Source organism: Cloeon dipterum, chromosome X (genome assembly GCF_949628265.1).
Source record: "Cloeon dipterum chromosome X, ieCloDipt1.1, whole genome shotgun sequence".
Lineage (NCBI taxonomy): Eukaryota > Metazoa > Arthropoda > Insecta > Ephemeroptera > Baetidae > Cloeon > Cloeon dipterum.
In genome coordinates this window covers 8,131,129-8,153,832 of record NC_088790.1, presented here as the reverse complement: position 1 = coordinate 8,153,832, position 22,704 = coordinate 8,131,129, and the positions used below count along the sequence as shown (strand labels likewise).

General features: G+C 40.4%; 2 protein-coding genes across 2 annotated transcripts in view; one reads left to right on the top strand and one right to left on the bottom strand.

The window, feature by feature from the left end:
* Flo2 (flotillin-2) overlaps positions 1-22,704 on the top strand; it is a 112,599-nt gene that overhangs the window by 54,145 nt on the left and 35,750 nt on the right. The gene's annotated exons all lie outside the window — the stretch shown is intronic.
* On the bottom strand, positions 1,215-21,889 carry LOC135945934 (glucose dehydrogenase [FAD, quinone]-like). The gene is made up of 5 exons (XM_065493886.1): positions 21,586-21,889; positions 7,003-7,437; positions 4,969-5,530; positions 4,173-4,576; positions 1,215-3,859 (listed from the first exon to the last, which is right to left on the bottom strand). The coding sequence occupies exons 2-5, from the start codon at positions 7,372-7,374 to the stop codon at positions 3,308-3,310; spliced, it is 1,890 nt and encodes a 629-aa protein (XP_065349958.1). The 5' UTR covers positions 7,375-7,437; positions 21,586-21,889; the 3' UTR covers positions 1,215-3,307.

Here is a 22,704-nt window from a genome sequence, read left to right as displayed (position 1 = left end):
GGGATCAGTGGCCACACAATTTGCATCTGCACAAAGATCCTGCGTTCCATGTTGGGAAAGGTCGGGGTGCTTAAGTTTCGGTCACTGTTGTTTATATCATGTTCTGTCAATCCTTTGCCCGATTTTTCACCGAACATCTGGAGTTTGAGTTTGAACAGATTTCTCAATGCAAACTATAAATTCATGGGTGAATAATGCAAGTAATCAATTTTTTCTTTCGCTCTGTGATCCTTGCATTATTTACAAATAATATAAGTAAGTGTATTTTTAATGTTAATTATGATCGCTGTTTTATGTAAAGTGCTCTGCTTAATACTTACCTTTACTCTTTGATGGGGAAAGTGAAATTCTTACCGTTGCACACCTCAGTGTATGCAACCTGCAGCACATTCGTGTGAAGCGCGTTACATACAATCATTTTGATATCGTAATTTGTTACTGTATCTAACAATTTTTTCATGTGTGTTTCAGGTACGGCTTTATTCCATTTGAGCTTTTAAGTTATCATCATCTTGTAAGTATATAAAAAATAATCACGCTATTTAAATAATTCGTTTTATGAAATATCGCGATGTAAAGGGCAATAGTTAAACTTCTTGTATAAAAAACGCATAAAATTTCTCTCTCGTTGGACCTGGTGACGAATTTTATTTACTCTCTTCTTCGTTTATTCATCAGCTGTTGCGTCTGCAAGAGTCAGCCAGTTGGAGGTGGCTAAGAGAGTGGATCAATTTTACGGCATTCTTAGTCACACTATCGCATGCATCAGAAAGTTACTGCGAGTGTGACTCTTGCCGTCCTCTTATTGAACCGCGGCTTTCACCTGCCGGGATGCCGGCTAACTACCTCGCGGGGTAAAGTAAGAAATTGTCTGGTAGAGGACGCCGCAGTGCTCTATTTTAACTCATTGCACACTGAAGTAAAATGTATCTCTATGCTGATTCATTTGTTCTCTATAAAAATCAAATGAAAAATTGGTATTAATAAGAGTATTTCTTTTCTATAAATTATTTTTATAAAATTAATTTCGTTTAAAAAACTGCCAAATAGTGTTTCGCACACACAGAACCTTATTGAAAAAAGCTCCAAAAATGGGAAGTTGAAACCCACTTTACTTGTTTCTTAAAGTTGCACACATGCTGACCTCTTTCTTTACCTACCGGTCACGTTGATGTTTAAACAATGGGGTTTGATCTCAATTAAACCAAGTCACAGTTGTTTCAATTAACATTTTTATTAATAAAATTGCTCCCAATATTGCTAATACACACGCTAGCGTTGTAACAAAGTAGGATCTGAGGTATGTGAGCGATTACCTGTTCAACGTGGCACTTAAAATTTTTGTCTGAAACGCTAAGAAACACAACACACGTAACATAATGCAGCAGGAAGTACCCGGAATCATTCCACGCACACAAAACACGTGCTACTATTATTATTATCCACCGCCTAGCCTGAAAGCGAGCGATGCATTCATACGTATACTTTTGTAATTAATTATATATTGCCGCCACTGCAACTTTTCCCTTAATGGAAGCCTAATGCACACGAAATCACTGCAACTAACACACACCAACAGCAAAGAACGTTGTTATTCAACTCCTTAAGTGGCATAGAAATAATTATAATATTCATCACAGCAGGATTACTTTATATGCGATTTAAGAGCGTAATTTCTCTCGCCATTAGTGCGGAAGTTTTTTCGAAAAAATAAAAAATAAATCGAGACCAGGTGAAATGGTTTTGTTGAAGACGCCGAAGAGAAAGAATGTAATTGAAAAAGAGCACGTCCGTCGGTCGATTGGACGCTGATGAGAGAAATCGTAGAGATCTAATTTGCTTCTCACAGCGACACAACAAAACAAGACTTTAACGACATCGCCGCTTGCAATTAGATTCTTTCCACCTCCTGTTTTTGCTTCTGCACCTGAATAGGCAAACAGTTGAATTTCGAAAAAATATTCAATACAAGAAAGATGGATTTTGTGCGAAATGATTGGCCGTGCGTGTTGCCAGCGTGATGGATCGTGACAAGGGCAGAGCAAAAACCATTTCTAATCCAAAGCGCATACATTAATCTATCGCGAAAACAAAAGCAGCGTGAGTTATTGGGATTGCCGCAATAATGGCGAGAAAGATGTATCAAAAGCCGTTTGTTTAAATTACATCATTGCTTTATACAGGCGAACAGATGAAATAAATCGACACTCGGCACCTCCACGGCAAATTAGACTCCTTTTGTTGGTTCGGCTGGAAACATCTGCTGAACGCATCAATCTATCAATCATCAGCTTGTTTCGTTCCTACAACTCTCATTCATCATCGCAACAGGATCAAATTGTCTTTGCTTTGAATAAATCACGTTGCAAAATTTTGACAAGTACTGTTCAAGAGAAATAGGTGTCCCAGATGTTTTAATTTGAGCGCAAAAATGGAACAGGACCTAATTTTTCTCATTGATTTATTATAATATATAAGAAATAGTTTTAGAGAAATATTTAAGTTTTAAAATGTTAGATAATTTTTCCTGAGACTTGGCCAAATTAATTTCAACCAGCTAAAGTAAAAGTTTATATGCTTAAAATCTTTCTCTCCTGGATTGTCGCACTTGACTTTTTAAAATTATTGAAGATCAAAGCTTAAAACCGGAAACGCAGTAACTATGAAGCGCGGTGAGAGATGTGAGTCGACATTCTAAAGGTTAGGAAGGCCCCCCATAAAACTTGACTCGCCGAGAAAAGCGAAAGTCTAGTTTGTAAGGCGGAGAGTGAAATACACTTGCTTAATTTCAATTCGCGCGTGTACGATAATGAACGCCGTGATGCGCAGCCGAGGCACTTTTTTCAGCGTACTTCACTTTTACTCGAACCACTTCCTCCGCGATAGCACTTTCTTCGCGCTGGGCCGCTAAAGCACGCTGACCCTTAATTGGGCACGCCGGCAAGATCATTTCCAACCAACTCAAGCAAGGTCGCCGCGCATGCCAAAGATGTGCCGAAAATACCGGTTTATTCACCGTGATGAAAAAAAACTAAATATGTATGCCCTACATTCAGGCAGTCAAACTATTCGCTTTATGCTTAAATTAGGCACGTAGTAAAAAATCAAATATATATACATTATTTTCGAAAAAAAATCTCTAACATTGCTCAGTCGATTATACCGTAGAAATCCTACGAAAGATTGACGGAACAGTCACACAGGTGAATTTTGGCCACTGAATATTGTCTTATGTAGCAGCGAAATAAATAAGGCGATTAAGTAGTGACAAGAATGTGAGCGGAAGCATGCAACTCGTGCGTGCTGTTCAGGGATGCCACGCTGTGTAGTTTATGGCGACGCCCCAGTCTTCTTTTATCATGTCGGCCCCCTTCTCGCCGATCATGACGACCGGCGCGTGGATGTTGCCGCTGGTGATGGTGGGCATGATGGAGGCGTCGATCACCCTGAGTCCCGGCACGCCGTAAACCCTGAGCCTGGCGTCGACGACGGCCTCGGCGTCGTGCGCCGGACCCATCTTTGCCGTGCCCGAGTAGTGGTAGATGGACAGCGTGTACCTGCGCAGGGCGCACTCCCAGTAGGCGTCCGTGTAAAGCGGCACCTTCTCGCAGCCCGGCACCGCCTTCCGATAGAACCGGGCGCCAAAGCGACGCATCGTCTGCGTCTCGCCGACGGCCACGGCCGCCTTCACCCCTTCCACCAGCACTTTGATGTCGTCAGGGTGCGTCAGGTAGTTGTGGTACATCAGCGGGTAGTCCTTGGGGTTCTTGCTCTTCAGTCGGATAAAACCGGTGCTCTTGGGACGCATGATCATGGGGAAGATGCCGAAGACGTCCTGGTTGCTGATCTCGCGATACACCTAAAAATTGCATTCAGAATTATTTAAAAAAATATATAAAAGTTGCGTGAGACGAAGCAGAGACAGAAGAGAGAAAGAAAATAATAATAACGTTTTAAACAAAATTTACAAACACAGTCATCACTCGCGTTACAGTGATGAGGTTAGCATGAATTTATTAAATGCATCAATCACGGACAGTGAAAACCAAGCAACTCGTTGTAAGAGATCCTTTTCTGCCAATTGGTTAAAAAAATTAAACAAAAAGAACAATGCACGTTTTAAAAATTGATATAGACATCATAGTCATCGGGATATTTTAAGGGATACTCGCCTCTTGGTAGTAGTCCTCTCTGATTCCGTGCGCCACCCTGGTTTGCAAGCCACCGTCTGATGGGGTGGAGGCCGATGTCATCATGAATTCAACATCGGGCCAGTCCTCTGTCACATTCTGGTATTTGGTGTTGATGAACCCGACCGTCTCGATACCAATGCTAGACGTTAGAGGCCCGTCGCCGTAAAACGCGTAACGCATGGCTGAGTTGATGTTGACCGTGCGTGACATGACCAGGCTGACTGGCTTGTCGATTTTGAAGACGAGGCCGCCCATGGCAATGTGGTCCTGCAGGTTGTTGCCCACGCCAGGCAGGTCTTGGATTGGTGGAATTCCCATTTGGCTCACGTGTTCTTTGTGTCCGATGCCGGAGAGAAGTAACAACTGGGGAGAATTAATCGCTCCTGGAACGAAATTATGTAAACAGTCAATTAAAAATTAAATATTTCAAAGCTTAAATTGAATATATTAGGAGATAATCAATATTTAGCCAATAAATTGAGTTTACACTGCAAGTGAGGGGTGAGAAAATGTCACTGCGCTGCAGTGCGATTTTCTTTTCATTTTATCATTTCCAAGCTAATTTGAAAAATAAGAACTACCTATTTGTTAATTTTGAAACGCATATTAGCAATGAAAACAATTTTTAGCTGATTTGAACTACTTTTAACTATTTGACTAACTGGGGCCTCAGCTAAGACTTAACTATTTAACTCCTTTTGTATTTAAAAACGCAAAACCTTTAAATACATATTTTATGAAGACTGTGTTAGATAATGTTTTTAAATAAACTCACCTGCTGTAAGAATTACTTCTTTCCTAGCCAAAGCAGTCTGAATGTGACCGTTCCGCAAAAACTGAACCCCGTAGGCCCTGTGCGTCTGCTGATCGATCAGCACTTTGGTTGCGTGCGACCAAAGTGCCACGTGCAAATTCTTCCTCAGCCTGACCGGCCTGAGGAAGGCCTTGGCCATCGAGCACCTCGAGCCTCGGCGCATGTTGTACTGGAAGTTTGCAAATCCCGTCTGCTGTTTTCCATTGATGTCCAGGTGGTCGTAGCCCATCTCCTGCGCTGCCTGGATGAAGGCAACGCTGAGAGGCGTGTTGAATGGCGCGTCCTGCACCGTCATCGGTCCGCCCGTCGCGTGGTACTTGGACCTGGCCAGGTATGGGTTGCGTTGGTCCTCGGACTTAAGGAAGTAGGGCATCACTTCCTCGTAGCTCCAGCCGGGGTTGCCCTGCACCGCCCACTCGTCAAAGTCACGCTTGTTGCCGCGGATGTACAGCATCGTATTGAGCACGGACGAGCCGCCGAGCACTTTGCCACGCGTCCAACTGCACCTGTGCCCCTCCATGGCCTGAAAAAAAGACATTCGATTTATTTAATCTTTCAACAGTGACGAAAAAAAATATTTTTTCGAACCGATCCAGTTTAGGATATTAGCTAAAAATGTGCAGTCTCTTTCATAGATTACAAAATGCATGTTGGACTTAATTAACTCTTACTCAATTTATCGTTAGTTATCTGCCCATTTTTCCAAGGAAAATTCAGCCGTATGCGTATTTAATTTTTTCCTCTGAAAATACAAAATAGTAACAGCTTTAGCATAAAGTTTTATAGCAATTTCTAGAAGATTTTGGCCATTGAGTTTGCTTGTTCACGTTTTTTAAAATTCCATATCGTGTAAATTTGTGTGGCTGGGTCACCAGCGACAAAGGCTACGAAAAAAAACAATCGACTGTAATTGCGGGAATTGCCAACTCTAGTTAACGAGCTTCAATTTAGCGCTATTTTCACACCTCTCGCTGTTTATTTAATTGCTACACCTTAATTATAAAAGTATTTGTCTACTGTATTGAAGCTCAGCTATGTTATAGCGTGGGAGATAACGCACGCAATAAACGCTGTTTCATTACTAGGAGGTGGGAATCATGTCATTTTATCTGTGAGACGAAAAATGCAGCGTTTTCAGCACAAACCACAAAACACGATAATTAAAAAAAACAAGCATGTAGCGATGTGTAATCTGACATTGTAATTTAAACTTGACTCGCTTTGTATCCACCCACGCTATCAAATAGAAACTCTAGCGATGCAATTGAATCATTAAGTATTATTCAACACCTGCGTCGGCTCGCTTCGCGTGATCAGCGAGTCGTGATCTTCCCGAAATTCAGCAGGCTGCAATTTCTAATTTCGTTACGTTACAAAAACAGTTTGCTGTCTAATAGCAGCTGGTAGCCTATGATGGGTTTTATGTAATAAATAAATCTTCATTATTCTTACTGCGCCACTGCTGTAGCCGTGACATCAAAACATTTGACAAGGAGATTAAATTCTCGTAAAATGCCAGATTTGCAAGGCTCAAGGAACCTGGCTCGAATTACTTATTAAATCGTTTATGTCCTTACTAAGCAGTCGAAACAAAATCAAATTTTTCGGTAATTAAAATTTAAAAAAAAATCAACCAAAACATTTTGATCATGTCTTTTTTTCCACGCGTAGCTCAACTGGTTGAGAGAGTGAAAGAAAGACACAATTAATCTCTGCCTACCCACGGTTATTCATACAAATTTCTCAGCCACGTGATGCTGAAAGGCACAGCTAATTTCACTTTCGCGAAACCAGCGTCCAGTTCCGACTCGCACTCCGATGTAGTAATAATAAAGTTTTACCCAAAAACGAGAGGCCCCTGATTTCACTGTATTTAAATGAGCAATTTATTACGTCCCACCTCTCGTGCACAAATAAAATTAATTTAATTTCCTTTCCTAGAATTTTCAAGTACAAAGAAAATAAAATACATAATAAAAATGAAAATATTCTCACCAGACAAGCCGAGTCGGTGGGTTGCGTCAGGTACCTCCAGTCGAATTTGCTTTTGTGCAGGTACAGAGACAAAATTGGCACGTCCGAGAGTTCCGTTTCGTCACCACCGGCCTCTAGGAGAAGCACATTCCACTCGGGCACCTCGGACAGGCGGGACGCGACTACAGAGCCCGCGGACCCGCCGCCGACCACAATAAAATCATACTCGGTCCTTAATTGTTGCTGGTTTATGACACGGTTTTCTGGGTCGAAAAGTTCGTAGTTATAGTAGGCGAAAGCTAGCATGAACGTCGGCAGGAACCAGAAGGCACCACCGACGAGCGCCGTCGCGGTCTTGATGGCGCCCACCACCACTGAGACGGCGAACACCATGCTTGGTTATGAGAGGGTTAAACCGGGGTCACGAAATCGCACTGCTGATCATAAAGGTGACACCTGAAACAGAAATCAAAACATTTAGAGCTATGAAATCGGGAAAATTTAGCCAATATTAACATCGAGTGGATTAAAATCTTGAACCGTCCAAATTTTAATTTTAATTAGAGTATTTTCCGCTCAAATTAAGTAAGTCCTGGATGACGTGCAGATTAGCTGTCACATTTTTTGCAACCAAGTTGCTCGCTAGATGTTCACTTACGGATGCGCGCATTTAATAAGCCCATGACTAATCAGCTCTTTAAGGTCTGATATTGACCCTGATTTTTGTTATGGTCAACCAAAATTGGACAAGAGTCTCTTTACTGACTTCATATTAACTTCAGACATTGCTGTCACTGTTTTCATTATATAATATGTAAACAATTTACTCGCCACTCTAGCGCAAGAAACGATGGGTTTGAAAATAAATATGTAAAAATAAAGTAGAAATAAGCAACCATATTTTGTTTCCCGTATATCTATTCCTTCCCCTGAAATGAATCCCTGCCACGTGTAAGTTTATCTCTTTAAAATATGTTTCTTTATGCCAATTTTAACCATGGGAAGTATCTTAAAGAGTAAAGAACTGCAGCCAGGATAAAGTTATTTAGCCAGTGAAGGAGGAATTGATGCGTGGAATAATGTACACGTGCTAGATACTTAGATAGTTTTATTATTCGCTATTCAAGCCTTGTGCCGAGCCTTACGAATTATTGCTCTGACAGCAACATTTGCTAAACTTCGGTGGGAGAGATACCATGGGCCAAGGGTCAACTGTCTGAATTATAGTTGAAGAGAAACATAGCGCAAACATATTGTTCAAACGCGATATGTTTGCCATTTCAGGCACCTTTGCCGCCATTGGCATTGTGCTTCTCTCGTTTCCTTCAAAAAGGTTACATATTGTATTCGTTTCCCTTTCTCAGGAAAACAAGGATGTTGTAAAAAAATCTTTTTGTACTGTCGATCGCTATTCACTTTCCAGTGAACAATTAGCACCATGAAATTAATTTGCTCGACTCTCGAGGACGCCAACGCCTGCGGCGCGTAAGAATACAGTCAAGAAACTTTTTGTACTCTCGTCTGCATTCGGGCCTCGAAGGCTGGTATAGGAAAAAAATTTGGTACTAATGTAAAAGCTGCAGGCGGTGGAATTTCACAAGCAGCCTTTCTCGATGTCATTAATATTCCTAGCTATATAGCACTTAAGTGTAGCACAGGAATTAGGAACTGTTTATTAGACAACGCATTGTTGATTGCGTTTTGGCAACCAGCTAGCTCACAAGCTCACGCTTTCCATTCGCAAAATTCGGCATTCAAAATTTACATGGGGAATGCATTTACAATATCAGTTGTCATCGTGACGTTGGTAACAAATTTTTTCAAAGAAATGTATATAGTGTACAATCAAGATTTAATGATGGATCAAAGAACCTGCCTCCCTAGAGCTCCACACAATATCCGCCATTTGAGCCATATGCAGGTCAAGGCTTAAGAAAATCGCAAATCTGCATCAAATTTCGCGAGTTCGATCCCAAGAAAGCGAAGTCTCAATAAATGCCAAATTTCCGAATATCCCACAGGGAGTGTTTTCGCGGCCGCCGGTCCTTTCTCTTTCACAATTTCACTCTCGGCCGGCGAGCTCCTGTTGGTGTTTAATGAAAGTTGGCCGGCGCACTGACTGGATGTGGTAGTCAGGTGGATCTTGACCTTCATCACAAGCTAGCGAACACACACGTGCGCGCGCCGCGTTCTCCAGCCGGTCGACCGGTCTAAAGATCCGCAAAAGCGAAACGGATCACAGTCATTGAATGACGCTGATGCAGCTCAAGGCAGCTTTCGGTTGATTGGCAATTTCAGCACCCGCATGTCACATTGTTTGTTTTGTTCTAGTCATTAGTTTTTAGAGTATGCAGTCGAAAAAACGTGCATTCTAGTTTCACTGATGGGGATTTCAGGAGAAAAATGAATGACTTTTGCAAAAAATTATTTGTTTAAGCATCTTTGCTTTTAACAGGCAGGAACTTTTATCGTTGAAAATTACTTGTTGTTAAACGATTATTGTAAATAACTCAAAATTGTTCAAAGGAATCTATTAAATCAAAGATAGATGCTCATTTGGTCATGCACATGTTCGCGGCGCGTTTTAACTTGTTTGTGTTTATCTCACCAAGTGCAAATCATAAAAATAAAATTTGACGAGCACGCAAATTACGGGTCTTATATTAGAATTGATCGCACAGACAAAAAGAGAAATTCGCACGCAATTCCTCGTTACCCTGATTATTATTCTCTCGGGCCCATCTGCGCGGTAATGGTATGCAATTAGGGTTTCTTTTCACTGCAGTCGCTTTCTTCGTCGTGGATATTCAAATGCGTATAGGCGCCGAAGCCGGTTATTTTTGTCACTTTTTTCTCTGGCCGCGCTTTGTAGAAAGTCACGGCTACAGTTTGGTCTAGCGCTTCTGCTGCGCCGGAAAGCATAATACGGATTATTTCCTCGAAATTATGCCATCCATTTCTGTGCAACCTGCCATCAGGCGTTTGCAATCAAGGAAAATGCTCCAGATGGGGATCGAATTAGCTTAAAGTGAGAGCACTCTTCGATCAAAGAGATCTCAGAGACAGGACTCATCAGGAAATGGCTTCTATTAAAGGTGAATTATGGGCGGGATAGGTTGGAAAAGCTTTTAACAGACGGCGATGAGTGATGAAAGTAATTTCGTTTGAAAAGCCGTCTTAATGATGCTAAATTGTTATAAGAAACGTGAACGAAACCTTTCAACTCTTCGCCTCTATTCAAATATCTGCTTTTCCTGGCCTTTTATGTCAGATTTTTTTCTTTCGCGCGGAAAATCGACAAAAATTGTGTGGAAGGTCGCGTCCTTGCCTCATATTTGCCACCCATTCCATTAGAATAGGGTTGCCTTTCATGTAAAATATTTGCCATACCGTAAAATGCAAAGGTCGCTTTTTGAAAAGTCATTGTTGCAGTTTGAATGATATACATGGGCCAGCAGCTTTTGTCCGGACAAAGTGCGTTGTCATCGCTATCAACGCGCGCTGCAACTCGAAACCATGTTTAACAGTAGCAGCAGTTCATTACATCAGCAGTTAGCCTTTAATTTTGAATTTAATGAAGCCGGCTAACAATCAGTTGCGTAATTGAATCGCCGTTTGTGTCAAACGAGAGGCTGCCTGATTAGATCCTCTCTGCTTTATGTGTCAAACGTGTCGACACGTTTCACATCTGCAAATGAGCTAAGCATATTGTACCAGTCACACCACTTTGTTTCTATATAATTAACGATCGGAGAAATTGCTCTTCACTTTTTACGTGTTCTTCCAACTCGGGACATTTTTATGGCTCATCCTCTCCGAGTAAACAAAGAAAAGATACAAACTGGTGCGGTGGAGGAATGTTTTAATTACTCCGCGCTCATTAAAAAGAACGTGGCGCAAGCCTCCAATAAACCTCCAGTTGGTATAATAAAGCTTCTTTCGTTTTCATTTTTGAGAAAATTCCAAACGCAGACTTTTTCTAATTACTTTTGGTTGTTCCTTTGTTCTGCTATCGAGTCTGTTTCCTTTGAAAGCAGATGGCTCATGATTATGAGTCTGGAATTGAGCATTTTGGGATTAAGTTATTTCATTCAACACACGATAATAACGTTTTCAAATTAATAATCTAATATTTTCTCTTCTTTCAAAAAAGAGGATGTAAATGAATCTTGTTATGCTATTTGCTCGCGATGTAATTAATGCAAAGAGTGTGAAGCCGTTATCTCACGGAGAAAGTGTTGTTCATTTCCGGAGACGCGGTAACCGATCCAAATAAATCACGGCATGCATAAGGCTCTCCGTGACTTATCAAGCAGGAGATGTTTGAGCTCTATGCGCCGTTTTAATTAGGCCACCTTGTTAAACTCACGCGGAAGCAGAGCCAAGCGAAATGCGTCATTCACCGTCCGATGCACCCGCCGTTGGAGACAGACGCAAAGCGTTTTTTAGGTTGTGTAATATTTTCCGCGCGTTTTTCAGCTATGATGCACAGCTGGACCTTTCACTGGAGCCTTTCATTGTCAGGTGGCTGGCTGCTAGTAAAAAAGGCAGTGTGGAGAATCATGCCGATCAAATTCCTTCTAGGAAGCTGCAAGATCAAATCGAGGCTCTTTTTGCGCAGACATTAGAGCTGGTGAGAAAGTGGACAAAGATTTGATTTATCATTCGATTGGCTCCGATCGCCACTCTTACTTTCGGCAAACCAGGAAAATCGCACCGCAGTCATCGTTAGATCAGCGAATCTGATCACAACTAAAATGTGTCTCTATGTTGCAACGAGTCCTTGCAAATTTCTCTTTACTCTCAATCCAAAATAGCAAAGTCACCGTGCAATTGAAATGTGTTACTTTGAGTGCGGTTTATTTTTTGTCGTCTCAAGAGATTCGACATTTGAAAATTTCAATTGTTGACCGGCGAAGACATGGCGCACGCCGTTTACAATACAAGTGGGTCACATTTTTGTGTGCCACTGTAGGCCTTGACTTTTAGTTCCCTTAAAGAAAACGAAAGACTCTCAAAATGCCGTAATAATTAATTGAAAATGCGTGCAAATTAAAGGTACGCTGCTTTAATTATATTAACTCTGCACGTTGCGTGATGGAACTTTAGCTCTATCTGACGCAAAATAGTTAAAATAGGCACGCGAATGTCGGCGCGGTGAGTCCAGTAAAGTAGCAAAAATAAACAAAATTACGTTAATTCAGCTCAAGGTTTTCCTCATTTATTTAATTTCAACAAAATGTTCTCATTTTTTGAATAAAATTTGCAGTTGCAAATTTTCGTGCACGTCGGCGAGAGCACGTAGCACAGTTTATGTTACCACGCATAAACAAACTCATGATCTCGAGTAGGCTCGTTACGTCGGTCTCACGAGGCACACCCACACTTTAAAATGGTCTATGCGGGCCGAGGATAAAGGTTCTGTTTTCGTTTAGTGGCGCAACGAGCCGGCGTTGCTGGACCAGTCATTAGCATAACCGCGGGAGGAGATAGACGAAGAAGCTCGAGTGTTGGCCAACACATCAGTTCTCACGAGACGCGTGGCCCCACCGATTGGCCGTAAATTGTTCGTAAAATGATCCAAAACGTTGAACACAAAATGTTCATAATAGTTTCACCTTGTGAAATAAATTTGACGCTCTGAAATTAAGATAGACCAAGTCTAAAGGTCAAGATTTGCCATTCGACATGCAGAGAAATCTTTTTAGGACCAGGGTAAACAAGTGACAAAACCATGAATAATTACTTATACTGTAACTACTTGATGATGAAAGATAGTCAGGCCTTGCATTTGAAAGATTTTCTTACTTCTTTTTTACAAGCGAATCAGTTTTTAACGCTTGAAAGTTTTCATGTCGCCCGCAAACAATTATTTGAAAGCCTTTTTTGTTTAGCATTTAGATGAACTTTTAGAAACCACTTGTCACTCAGAAAAATGGATATCGTCGTTTGTTAAATTTAGGCTTCAAAACTTAAACTGATGGCTATAAGTTTGAATTTGAAAGCTTGCTGGGTCACTTAACTCAAGATGCGTGTAAAGTAATAATTAGCAATCGTTTAAGAACTAGGTTTACTCTTTGCCGAAGTGCTGCTCCCTATCAACCAATTTATGTCAAGGAACATTCTGCGAAAAACATCCTCTTAACTCATTATTTGTAAACATCCCACGCACATGCCAAGAAGAGGAGGCGCGATTGATGTTTTTCTAACGTTCACGCTAGAATCACGCAAATAAAAAAAACACGTGCCTAATCTCTTTCGAAAATCTCTGCTCAAGATCGATATCTGAAACAATGGGCAATCAGACAAATTTTTGGCGCGAGTAAAATTATGGTGTATGACTAATTTCGAGTACTTTGAGCGTCAATCATGTTTTATGACACGACTTGGGTATGCAGAGGAGGCGCTTTGTGGGAATGAAAGTGGAAAGGTTGGCTTCGTTGACCTTAGCGTGCGCTTGCGGTGCAGCAACCGTCTGCTCAACGTAAATTCCTGAATCGTCAGACGGAATGAATGGAAATGGAAGTTACTGCATAAATCCGGTCTGTGCTAATCGCTTACAAAGAAGGTGTGCACTTTTAAGGAGAATACGTTTGACGGAAATCCCCTGTGACTGTAGAGGCTCGGAAATTGAGTTCCGCACGTCTTCAACTAATAGCAAACGGAATCATTTTGTTTTAAAAAGATTTTTATATTTGACATTGAATTCTATGAAATCTAAAAAAATGTGTAACTACTTGTTTCCTATAACTATGCTTTGAACGTAATTTAATGAACTCCAAGACTGCAATTTTAAAAGAGAATAATTATGTCGAGGAATTAAACGATTATAATTAGAATTTCTGTGGTATTAATCACAGTCGATTTAATTTATGTGTCCGCTGTTAAAACATGGTAAATATTTGTGCGTTTTAAGCTGGTACAACTTCATATCAATCGTAACGCATTATGTTGTCTTAGTTATTCTCTAATAAATCTACTTAATGACTGTAATAAACGACTTCTTTGACCTGACACATTTCACGGCTAAAAAAATCATCCCAAGTCTTACTCAGAGGTATGCCTCCTACGTTTCTCACATAAATCGAAATGATTCGTGTGTCATCGTTGATGTTAAAAGCGTCATTACGAAATGCTTTTGATTTATCGCACTTTCTTCAGGGCGCCGCCTTAAAAGTTACAAGAAGTACTCACATTGTTGGTCTGCGTAGAATTATACGGCCGCACGCCCACTTTCAGTGCAGTCAGATTGAATCAATCGGTGCAAGGAGAAATTTTCGCGAATAACACAATTCGATTCCGCCGATGAAGCACGTGGGAATGTGTTTATTTACGAAAATAACCGCAACAAGTTTCCCTTTTTTCTCTCGACGTCCACATTCACTGCCGAACTCAAAAATAACGGTGAAGTCTTAACTATCGTAGATCAATGGTCTGCTTGTTTCTATGATTTGGGACGTACGAAACGCGCCTTTCTTTTGTGCGCCTCTGACTAATTAAATCAACTTCCAGCGGCAAAATTCTTACGCGTATCAAGATGCTTCGTAAAAGCAAAAAGAATTCGCCGCCGGCCAGCAACGAAAAATAGATTCAAGGTGAAAGTTACTATTAGCACGCCGCAGCCGCTGCAACTGCTCCATATTATTGGACCACTTGCACGCAAGGTGTACGTGTCAAGATGAGGCAAATATAATTTGCTATCATTTCTTTATTATGGTGTACAGCGGGCTAGTTCAAACGCAGTGCAATAAAATTACAAAAAAAGCAGAAAAAAGGGTTTATAATATTTCAACTCAACTAATATTAATTTTGTGATTATAGTTTTTTTAATTGTTTCACATGCTATCCTGGACTAATTTAGACTCTCAAATTAGAGAGAAAATTTTGGTTCACTCGAATCTGACTTATTTTACTCAAATTTATTCCTTTCATCTATAAAAAGGCTATTTACCGCAGACAAATAGTGTGACTGCTAATTGATCATATATTCATTTTTGTCTTTTTATACCAAAATTTATAATCAATGTTTGAAAGTTTGTTTTGTGCTGGCCCGTCAATGATGGGCGAATAATAATGGAAAGGCTCTTTTTTGGAAAGGCATCTCGTTTTGGACTTGATATTTTATTTGCTTGAATTTATTTCTTAATACTTTTTACGGCCAGTGAGTATTTCGCAGACATCCCGAAAGAAATCCTTCGTTTTAATGTTATCATAAAGCGGCGGCGCGCTGCTGCGGCCTTTTGTGCAACAAGACGCAGTGTGACAAATCCAATTTCGTTCAAGCTAAGCAAACAAAAGCTCAAATAAAATCGCTATTCCATCATCTCGGCCAACAAAGGAGCTTGGTGACGTAATTTAGACGGCACTCAAGAACCACGAGCAGCGCATAATTACTTTTCCCTGCTTCTTTGGGAAGATCACGACCGATTTCGCAGGGAAATACAATGAGTGTGCAAGATCAAGTCGGAAGAATAGTTAACTGCGCACGTGTCCTGTCCGCTATCCGTGCAAGGGGGATTTGCATCAAAAGATCACTTTCTCTGCTGAGATGAGTCAAATAATGCGTATGTTATTGCGTGGAAGGGGAAACTGCCAGACAATATAAATTGAATTACCAAAAGAGCTGACTTGCGAGACCGCGGTTGTGTGCTAAAATTTATGTATTTTTTAATAGGGTGTTCAATAATATTCATTTTAAAGCGGAGAGAAATTTCTCGCACCAGCCATCAATGAAACTAAGAATTTATCATCTCTTGACCCATGCGATTTTAAATTCTCGAGGTCAATTTTCACCATTATACTGGATTTTTAACACTTACATCAATCCTTTTATTTAAAATAGGGTAGTTTTAAATTAAATACACTGTTTAAAAAGTGTAAAATTTTCTAAATTTACTGTAAAAATGAATATATTTATAATATTTTAACCGCCCAGGATATTATTTACAAAACCCTGTATGCGTATATCTGAATGATTTTGAACATTAAGGCAAATCGCCAAATAAGAAATCGTCTCATAAGGCCTGGTAACATCATAGGCCTTAAAATAGCTGTTTTCCAAGAAGTGCGTGGAGATTTGCACTCCTGCAACAGTCTGTGCTCACAGCAATATTTTCACGGCATGGCAATACATATTAAATAAATTTTATGACTTCCACTTTTTATAGCCGCGAAAACCGCGGCGACCAGGAAAGCAGCCGAACATATTAAGCCGGTTTTACTAAAATCGAGAGGATCACCCTCCAGAAATTCAAGCGCGACCAAAAACGAGGTCAGCCGCAGATGATCGACACTCTCAGGCCCATTTCTCTACCGGAACATGATGGATTCCTCAGCAGCCGCAGGTTCCGAATGAGATCATGTTGGATTAGTACGTCGGCCAGCTTTAACACAGTTTGGCTTTTAACGCTGTTTACCCATTTAAGATTGAAAAATGCAATTACTATGTTTGAAGTGAATATTTTCACGATAAAAATGAATTTATGGTTTATTAGCAGGTGATAGATTGAATGAAGGATGCATTAATATAATTCGAACAAATCATCAATCAAATTCTGCATTTCATAAATAACATTTTTAATTGCACTAATTTACAATTAATTGTAACAACATGCACGGCTTTTGACCGTGTTTTCGTTCAATTTTTTGCCTTCGCGATCTATACCACGGCTACAGGGTGTTCCTTATCAGGAAAATTCTCCTTTCCAGTGAAACCCATCACAATTTTTAGAAGTTGTACAGTACTTTTCGCAAGATATTTACTGTACTTGGAACTTGGATCAATTTTAGTTCAAGAATGATTTAAACACACAAAAAAAATCAAAATTTTCTGCGTATTCATCCACACGCAGAAACTGCATCGTAAAATATCAAGAAAAAGTTAAGCACATATAGCACAACTTATACTTTTTGCTCTCAATTGTTATTCAAATGATCGTGTTTTGGAACGTGTGAGTTGCTCGGTCGACGTGTGTGTGTGGCTTGGCGAATAATCAATGAGCGAGCCAGACTCATTGTGAATTCCCGACTCGCAGACGTTGTAACCAAGCACAGCCACCGCTTTCTTCCATTATTTCCTTCCGAATTCGCTAATGGACTGATTTGCATGCGCATTCTCGCACGCCGCTCACAATGGAGAGCAATTTACCGCGGCGGCTTCCAGGCTCGCGGCGATCATCTCTCTGTTCTACTAGTTTATAGCGTGCTCGATCTCTCACGTCTTTTAATTTTGAATTTTCATTTCTCTCGCTCGATGCCGCCGGTGTTGAGATAAGGCTGAATCCAAACAGTCACGATGATGCTGCATAGATCAGGGATGCACGGGAAATTAGCCGCGCTCCAGCGGCTCCATTAATTTACATTAATTGTTGTGCTTGCATCAGCTCTGTGGCAATCACACGAATAGAGTTGTAAAATTTTCATAATTGCCGCTGACGCAGAACTGGTTGAATCGAACCGATTTATTTTTACATTTCCTTACTCATCGGAATATTTGTCAGCAAATAAATTTGCTCCTTGAAATTCCAATTTTAGTTTGGATTCCTCCGGTGAAAACCATTTTTGTCTCACTTCTGTAATAGGCGTCCCAATTTTCCGCTCTGCTTTTCTAAACCAAAATTCATCTCTTGACCGCAAACAAATTTATTTTTATTGAAATTCCACAGATGCGGAATCGAACCGCAATCGTGTTGCGCCAGCACGCAGATATATTTAATTCACACCGCGTTGGACAATGCAAATATTCCATTATCTATAGGTCAACTATGAGTACAGGTGGCTCAAGGGCACGCTCTTGAGTATAAACCCGTTTCGGAACTGCCGCCTGGTGGCTGAGTGTTGGATTTGGGGGGATATAAATGGCCGTCTAATAATGGTTATGATAATGCACACTCTGTGTCTGACATATTTGCCCCGCGAGAAGAACACGCGTGGCTTTTACCTTTTCGTCGGCGGTGTGCTCTATCTAGACATTGTATCTCGCGTCCATTAGAAAGCTGCGAAACATCTACTTGTTGGTTTTCCTTTGACCCAGCCTGAAATTCGGGATTTTACGGGCGAATGCTTATAATTATTTGCTTTGCTAATGCGTGTTTGACCAAGCACCGAAAAAATACGGCATTTTTGGCTAATCTTCATGCGAATAACGGGCGAGAGTTTCAATTTCTCTATAGAGACTAGATCATGTATCAATGTCACGTTTGAGGTGCGAAAAAAAAGAAGATAGCATCGATAGACTGCCATTGGTGTCTGGAAGTGAAATCAAGAGTTCAGGAAATCGAACAGCTGAGTGGGTACGCGCCCAAAATATTGTTCCAAGCAGGTGCATCTCATCGCTCGAGCGGTTTATTTCTCTTCGCAGACGCCCTTTGGCTTTTACAAACGGCAAACCTTAAGATGATTTAAATTTCCCTGTTTCATTGTTTCAATCGAACGAACTCATTGCGCTCGGTGAAAGTAATTGGCGGAATCTCTAATTACTTGTGCCACGCCTTTTATAACAATTAGCCGCGTGAAAATGCTCAACAAACTGCATCCAGATAGAGGCATGTGTGTGTGCTTTTGCGAACAGATGTCATTGTTTCCTGACAATCGCTCTCTGGCACGAATGTCAAGATCTTTGTCTCAAGGGAGATCATTCGGGGATTTTCTCAAAGCCTTCCTAATTGCAAATCACCGAACACAAAGGTCATGATGTTAAAAAACCATGATTAATTACGAACAAAATGTATGCAATGATGAATGCAAACTGTTTTACAAATTGATTGTTGGTGCCAACAACAATTTTAGAGGGACTTTTGAAACTTTGTAAACGCATAGTTCAGCTTTTATGAATTTAAAACTATACCGTTTTCATTTGAATTTATTTATTTCAATTCAAACAGGCTCCTTGCCAGAAGCGACATTTTAATTGAATTTACCTGTCAAAAATTTATGTATATTTCGAACAATTTGAATAAATAATTCTTCATAAATATGAGAAAATTAATTCTTTTCCTTTTAACAACTGACATCATAGCAGTCTGATCAGTAGCCTTCAGGAAGAAAGTGCACCTATCAATTAGTGCATACTGCATAGCATAAACGTTAAATTTCCCATCGCCGCGTGATTTGGGTGGTAAATAATGCACTTCTGGAGTTGCCAGGTGCGGCTCATTGCGCAAGAAAGTGCATTGCGTGTACTTTCTAACGTAATAACGCCCGTTCTCTGCATTGAGAGTGCAATGCCAATTGAATACACGCCGAGCCGGCAGTGGGTATTAATCGAAATAAAAATTGTAATGAAACTCTCACTGGCGGCTCTGTTGGCAGCTGCGTTTCTCAGATTACCTGCACTGCATTTTTCTAGCAAGCGTTAAGTAACTGAGAGCGAGACCGGTCTTTGAGTACGCTCTATGGTTATTAGAGGAGAAAAGTTCATTTCCTAGATGAAGCCATGCATGCAGAGTCTCGCTGCTTGCCGTCGTAACAATTATGTCATTTACGTAAGACGCATGATCTCTCTTTCTAAGTATGAACAGTCACATTTGTATACTGATTCATAAAGGGCAATTCAATGCCCTGGATATTAAGTTCAAATACCGCTCTGCTCTATTTAACATTTCGATCCAATCTCTTGATTCAGCGGGAAATATTTATTTTTCCTCCTTTTATAATATGTCAGGTTTAATTTATTAAAATACTTGAAATATTTTTAAGTTCGCAGAGTTGGTTTCAAAAATAGCGTTTTGCAGTCCTTGAAATTTGCATACAACGCATACAACTATACAACAGATATTTTGAAACAAATAATGCTGTCTACAAAACTTAGATTGCTAAAAAATATTATCAATTGTCTGCAGTAAAAATTTGTTTCTCATAATTTTACGCGATCATTATTTGGTCAAAAAATCAATGCACGTGCCCATGAACTTGATGGAGTTTAGATTTCACGTTTACTCGGAACGAAGCAAAAACAACCGACTGTCTCCATCGGTCTTCATGGCAGTACGCTGCGGCAATCGAGACTGCGGTTTTGCTCTGTTTTGTGATGAGACGCTCATGCCATTTCGACTGCTACTGGTTTCTTTCTACTGGCGCAAAGAAAGTTGTTGGGTTGTTATCTCTGGTTCTCATCCTCATCATTATTTCATTACTACACACTCTCGGCGCACATAGCCAAAGTCAGGGTTGGCGAACATCGAGGCTGGCTCAATTCCTCTCGTGTTTCTCCTCGTTTGAAATCATTTTTTTCGACCGACGGTCTCCAACAAACCGAGTAAAATCGTTGGTTTTAGATAATGGACTAGTTTCACTCGAATTTTATTTAGATATGCCATCTCGATGTGCACTATTTTCTGCCGAAAAAGTGCGTAAATCTGAATGCAGGCAAAACTGGTCCAGTGTTTATAACTGCTTTTATATTATTCATCGCATCCTGACCAGTTCAATTTTTATGAGCAGTAAACCAGGGCATAAATTCATTGCACCTCAATTAGTCCGCAGAAACAAACAGGTTCCGGAAATTCGAGACTGGGTCGATATCAAAATGTCGACATATTTTCTGCGGCAAGGTTAGTGTCGCTCGCAAAAAAGCATTATTTGCGCGATGTGTACGTGACTCCTCTGTGCTATTTATCCACTTGGTCTGCGCTGCTTGAAAGCGAAACTCTCCCAGAGCGAACCCATTTCTTTTGTTGTCTCCTTGCAATCTGTGTCTTGTTCCCAGGTGACATTTTATTTGGTAATTTTGCTCGCGTAACTCGTTTGCATTACTTCAGCCAGTCAAGGTTGCGCCCGAGAAATTCTTAATGAACATCCCTGCTCTTTTTTGTGAAGTAGAGTGCGTATTAGGTCAAGTTGTTTTGTTTGGTGAATCAGTAGTCGGAAGGTGGTTTAAATATTATTTGTTTGCCCGCTTTTATGGCCCATTTCTCACACTGCTCCTCACGTTAATATCTGCCGGTGGTCTCGTTAACTAGGTTTGGACGTGTTTATTTTGTTTACGTAAATTTCGAAGCCCGTGGCACACCCGCGAAAGCTCCAAAGCGTCAGAGAGTAAATTGAGACGTCGGCGAAGAAAGTTGAAAAGCATAAAGCGATTGTTGGAAGGATGAGTGAGTTTTGGTATCAGTGGGCCTTGTTTTATTGCGTTTTATGGGGTTCGGCCACGTAATTTGATATTTAGGTGAGATTATGGCCGCGTCCAGGTGCAATTAATGACTTTCGACTAAAGGTGCATCTTATTTTCATTCACTATCGTGACCGTTTCCCAGGAGTAATTTATACTGGTCCGTTGTGGAATTCAGAAGAAATGGAAGGACAAATTCTCTAAAACTTTTTATTGCATATTGATGCGAGGGTAAAATTGAATCCCGAGAATCTGTGTCAAAGCTTCTTTTATTAATTTTGCCAATCCTTGCGATTTATTTTCATTAAATTATTGGCTTTTTAATTAATTGAGTGCTATTAGAAAGATTAAACCTGTGACCTAAACTAGTTTTAAACATAATATAATTTAAAGTATTAAAGAAATCCGTAAAAAATTTCACTTTGCTGGTAATTCTAAAAATAAATTTTTAATATTTAGGAAAAAATAATCAGAGGGAAGAAACACCAACTTCCTACCTGAATATTGTCTTCGTTCCAATGTCGAAAGAAGATGTAATCACAGGGAAACCCTTTGTCGCACTCAGACACCAAATCCAAAGGAACTAAATGGAGGAGTCTGTTCAAAACACATGTGAAACACAATGATGCAGTGTTGACGCTCAGGTGTGCGCGGCCGGCGAGACGACGGTTCGCACATGCAGTCTCACCATCGTGATCACCAAGTGCAAACTGACTGACTGGTTACTTAACAAACTCGACGCACCGACGGGACGGCCCGGCCGAAGCTGGAGAGAGAGAGAAAGTTTGCTTTTGCCGCCGCGAAGGAGCTGAAGCCTTTCTCTGCCGAGATGAACTTATTTATAACCTCGCTGCCGCCACCACCACCTCCGCCGTTTTGGGGGTTGAGGCTGCAAGCGTGCATTGTCATCGCCAATTGCCTCATGGTCAGCGTCGCTGACGTGACTCGCCACTTGTGTCGGGTTGTTTGCATCAAATTGGCTTAAAATCGTGTGTGACTTTCCTTGCGCTTTTTGTCGGAAAAAAATAAAAAGATGCGTGGTGATTAGATTTGGATAAATACAGAATGCAAGTCAGCCGATAGTGAGATTGAAGAAAGCTGTGGTTCTCACGACCCTTTGCCCGGCACCTCAATAGTTTGTTCGCATTTTCTGTCACATTTTGCTAGATTTCACTATGAAATAGGCAAATTTATTACTATAAATGCCAACTTAATTCACCGAATCTCGTGTTCAAAGCTAAAGAAAACGATCACTAACCAAATGTATATTTCCAGCAAATTTTATCAACATGGTTTGGCCACCCCACTCAAAAAGAAAAATCTGAAATAATTTAAATTTGCCATGAAATTTTTAATCTTTCAAAAGTCTGACTTAATTAAATTAAAATTTCAACATGATAAACCGTTATCGGATCAAAGCTAAAAATACATGAGAAGGATTACGTCATAAATATCAGGGAGATTCCATTCCTCTTTTTTGTCAGGATAAAATATTCGAATACGACCATAGCACAAAAGTGCATAATTACGTAATACTATTTTTTTTATGATTTTTCAAAATTTTATTAATAATCAAAAGTTTATTTCAATCAAGATTTTTAAGTCACGTACGCACG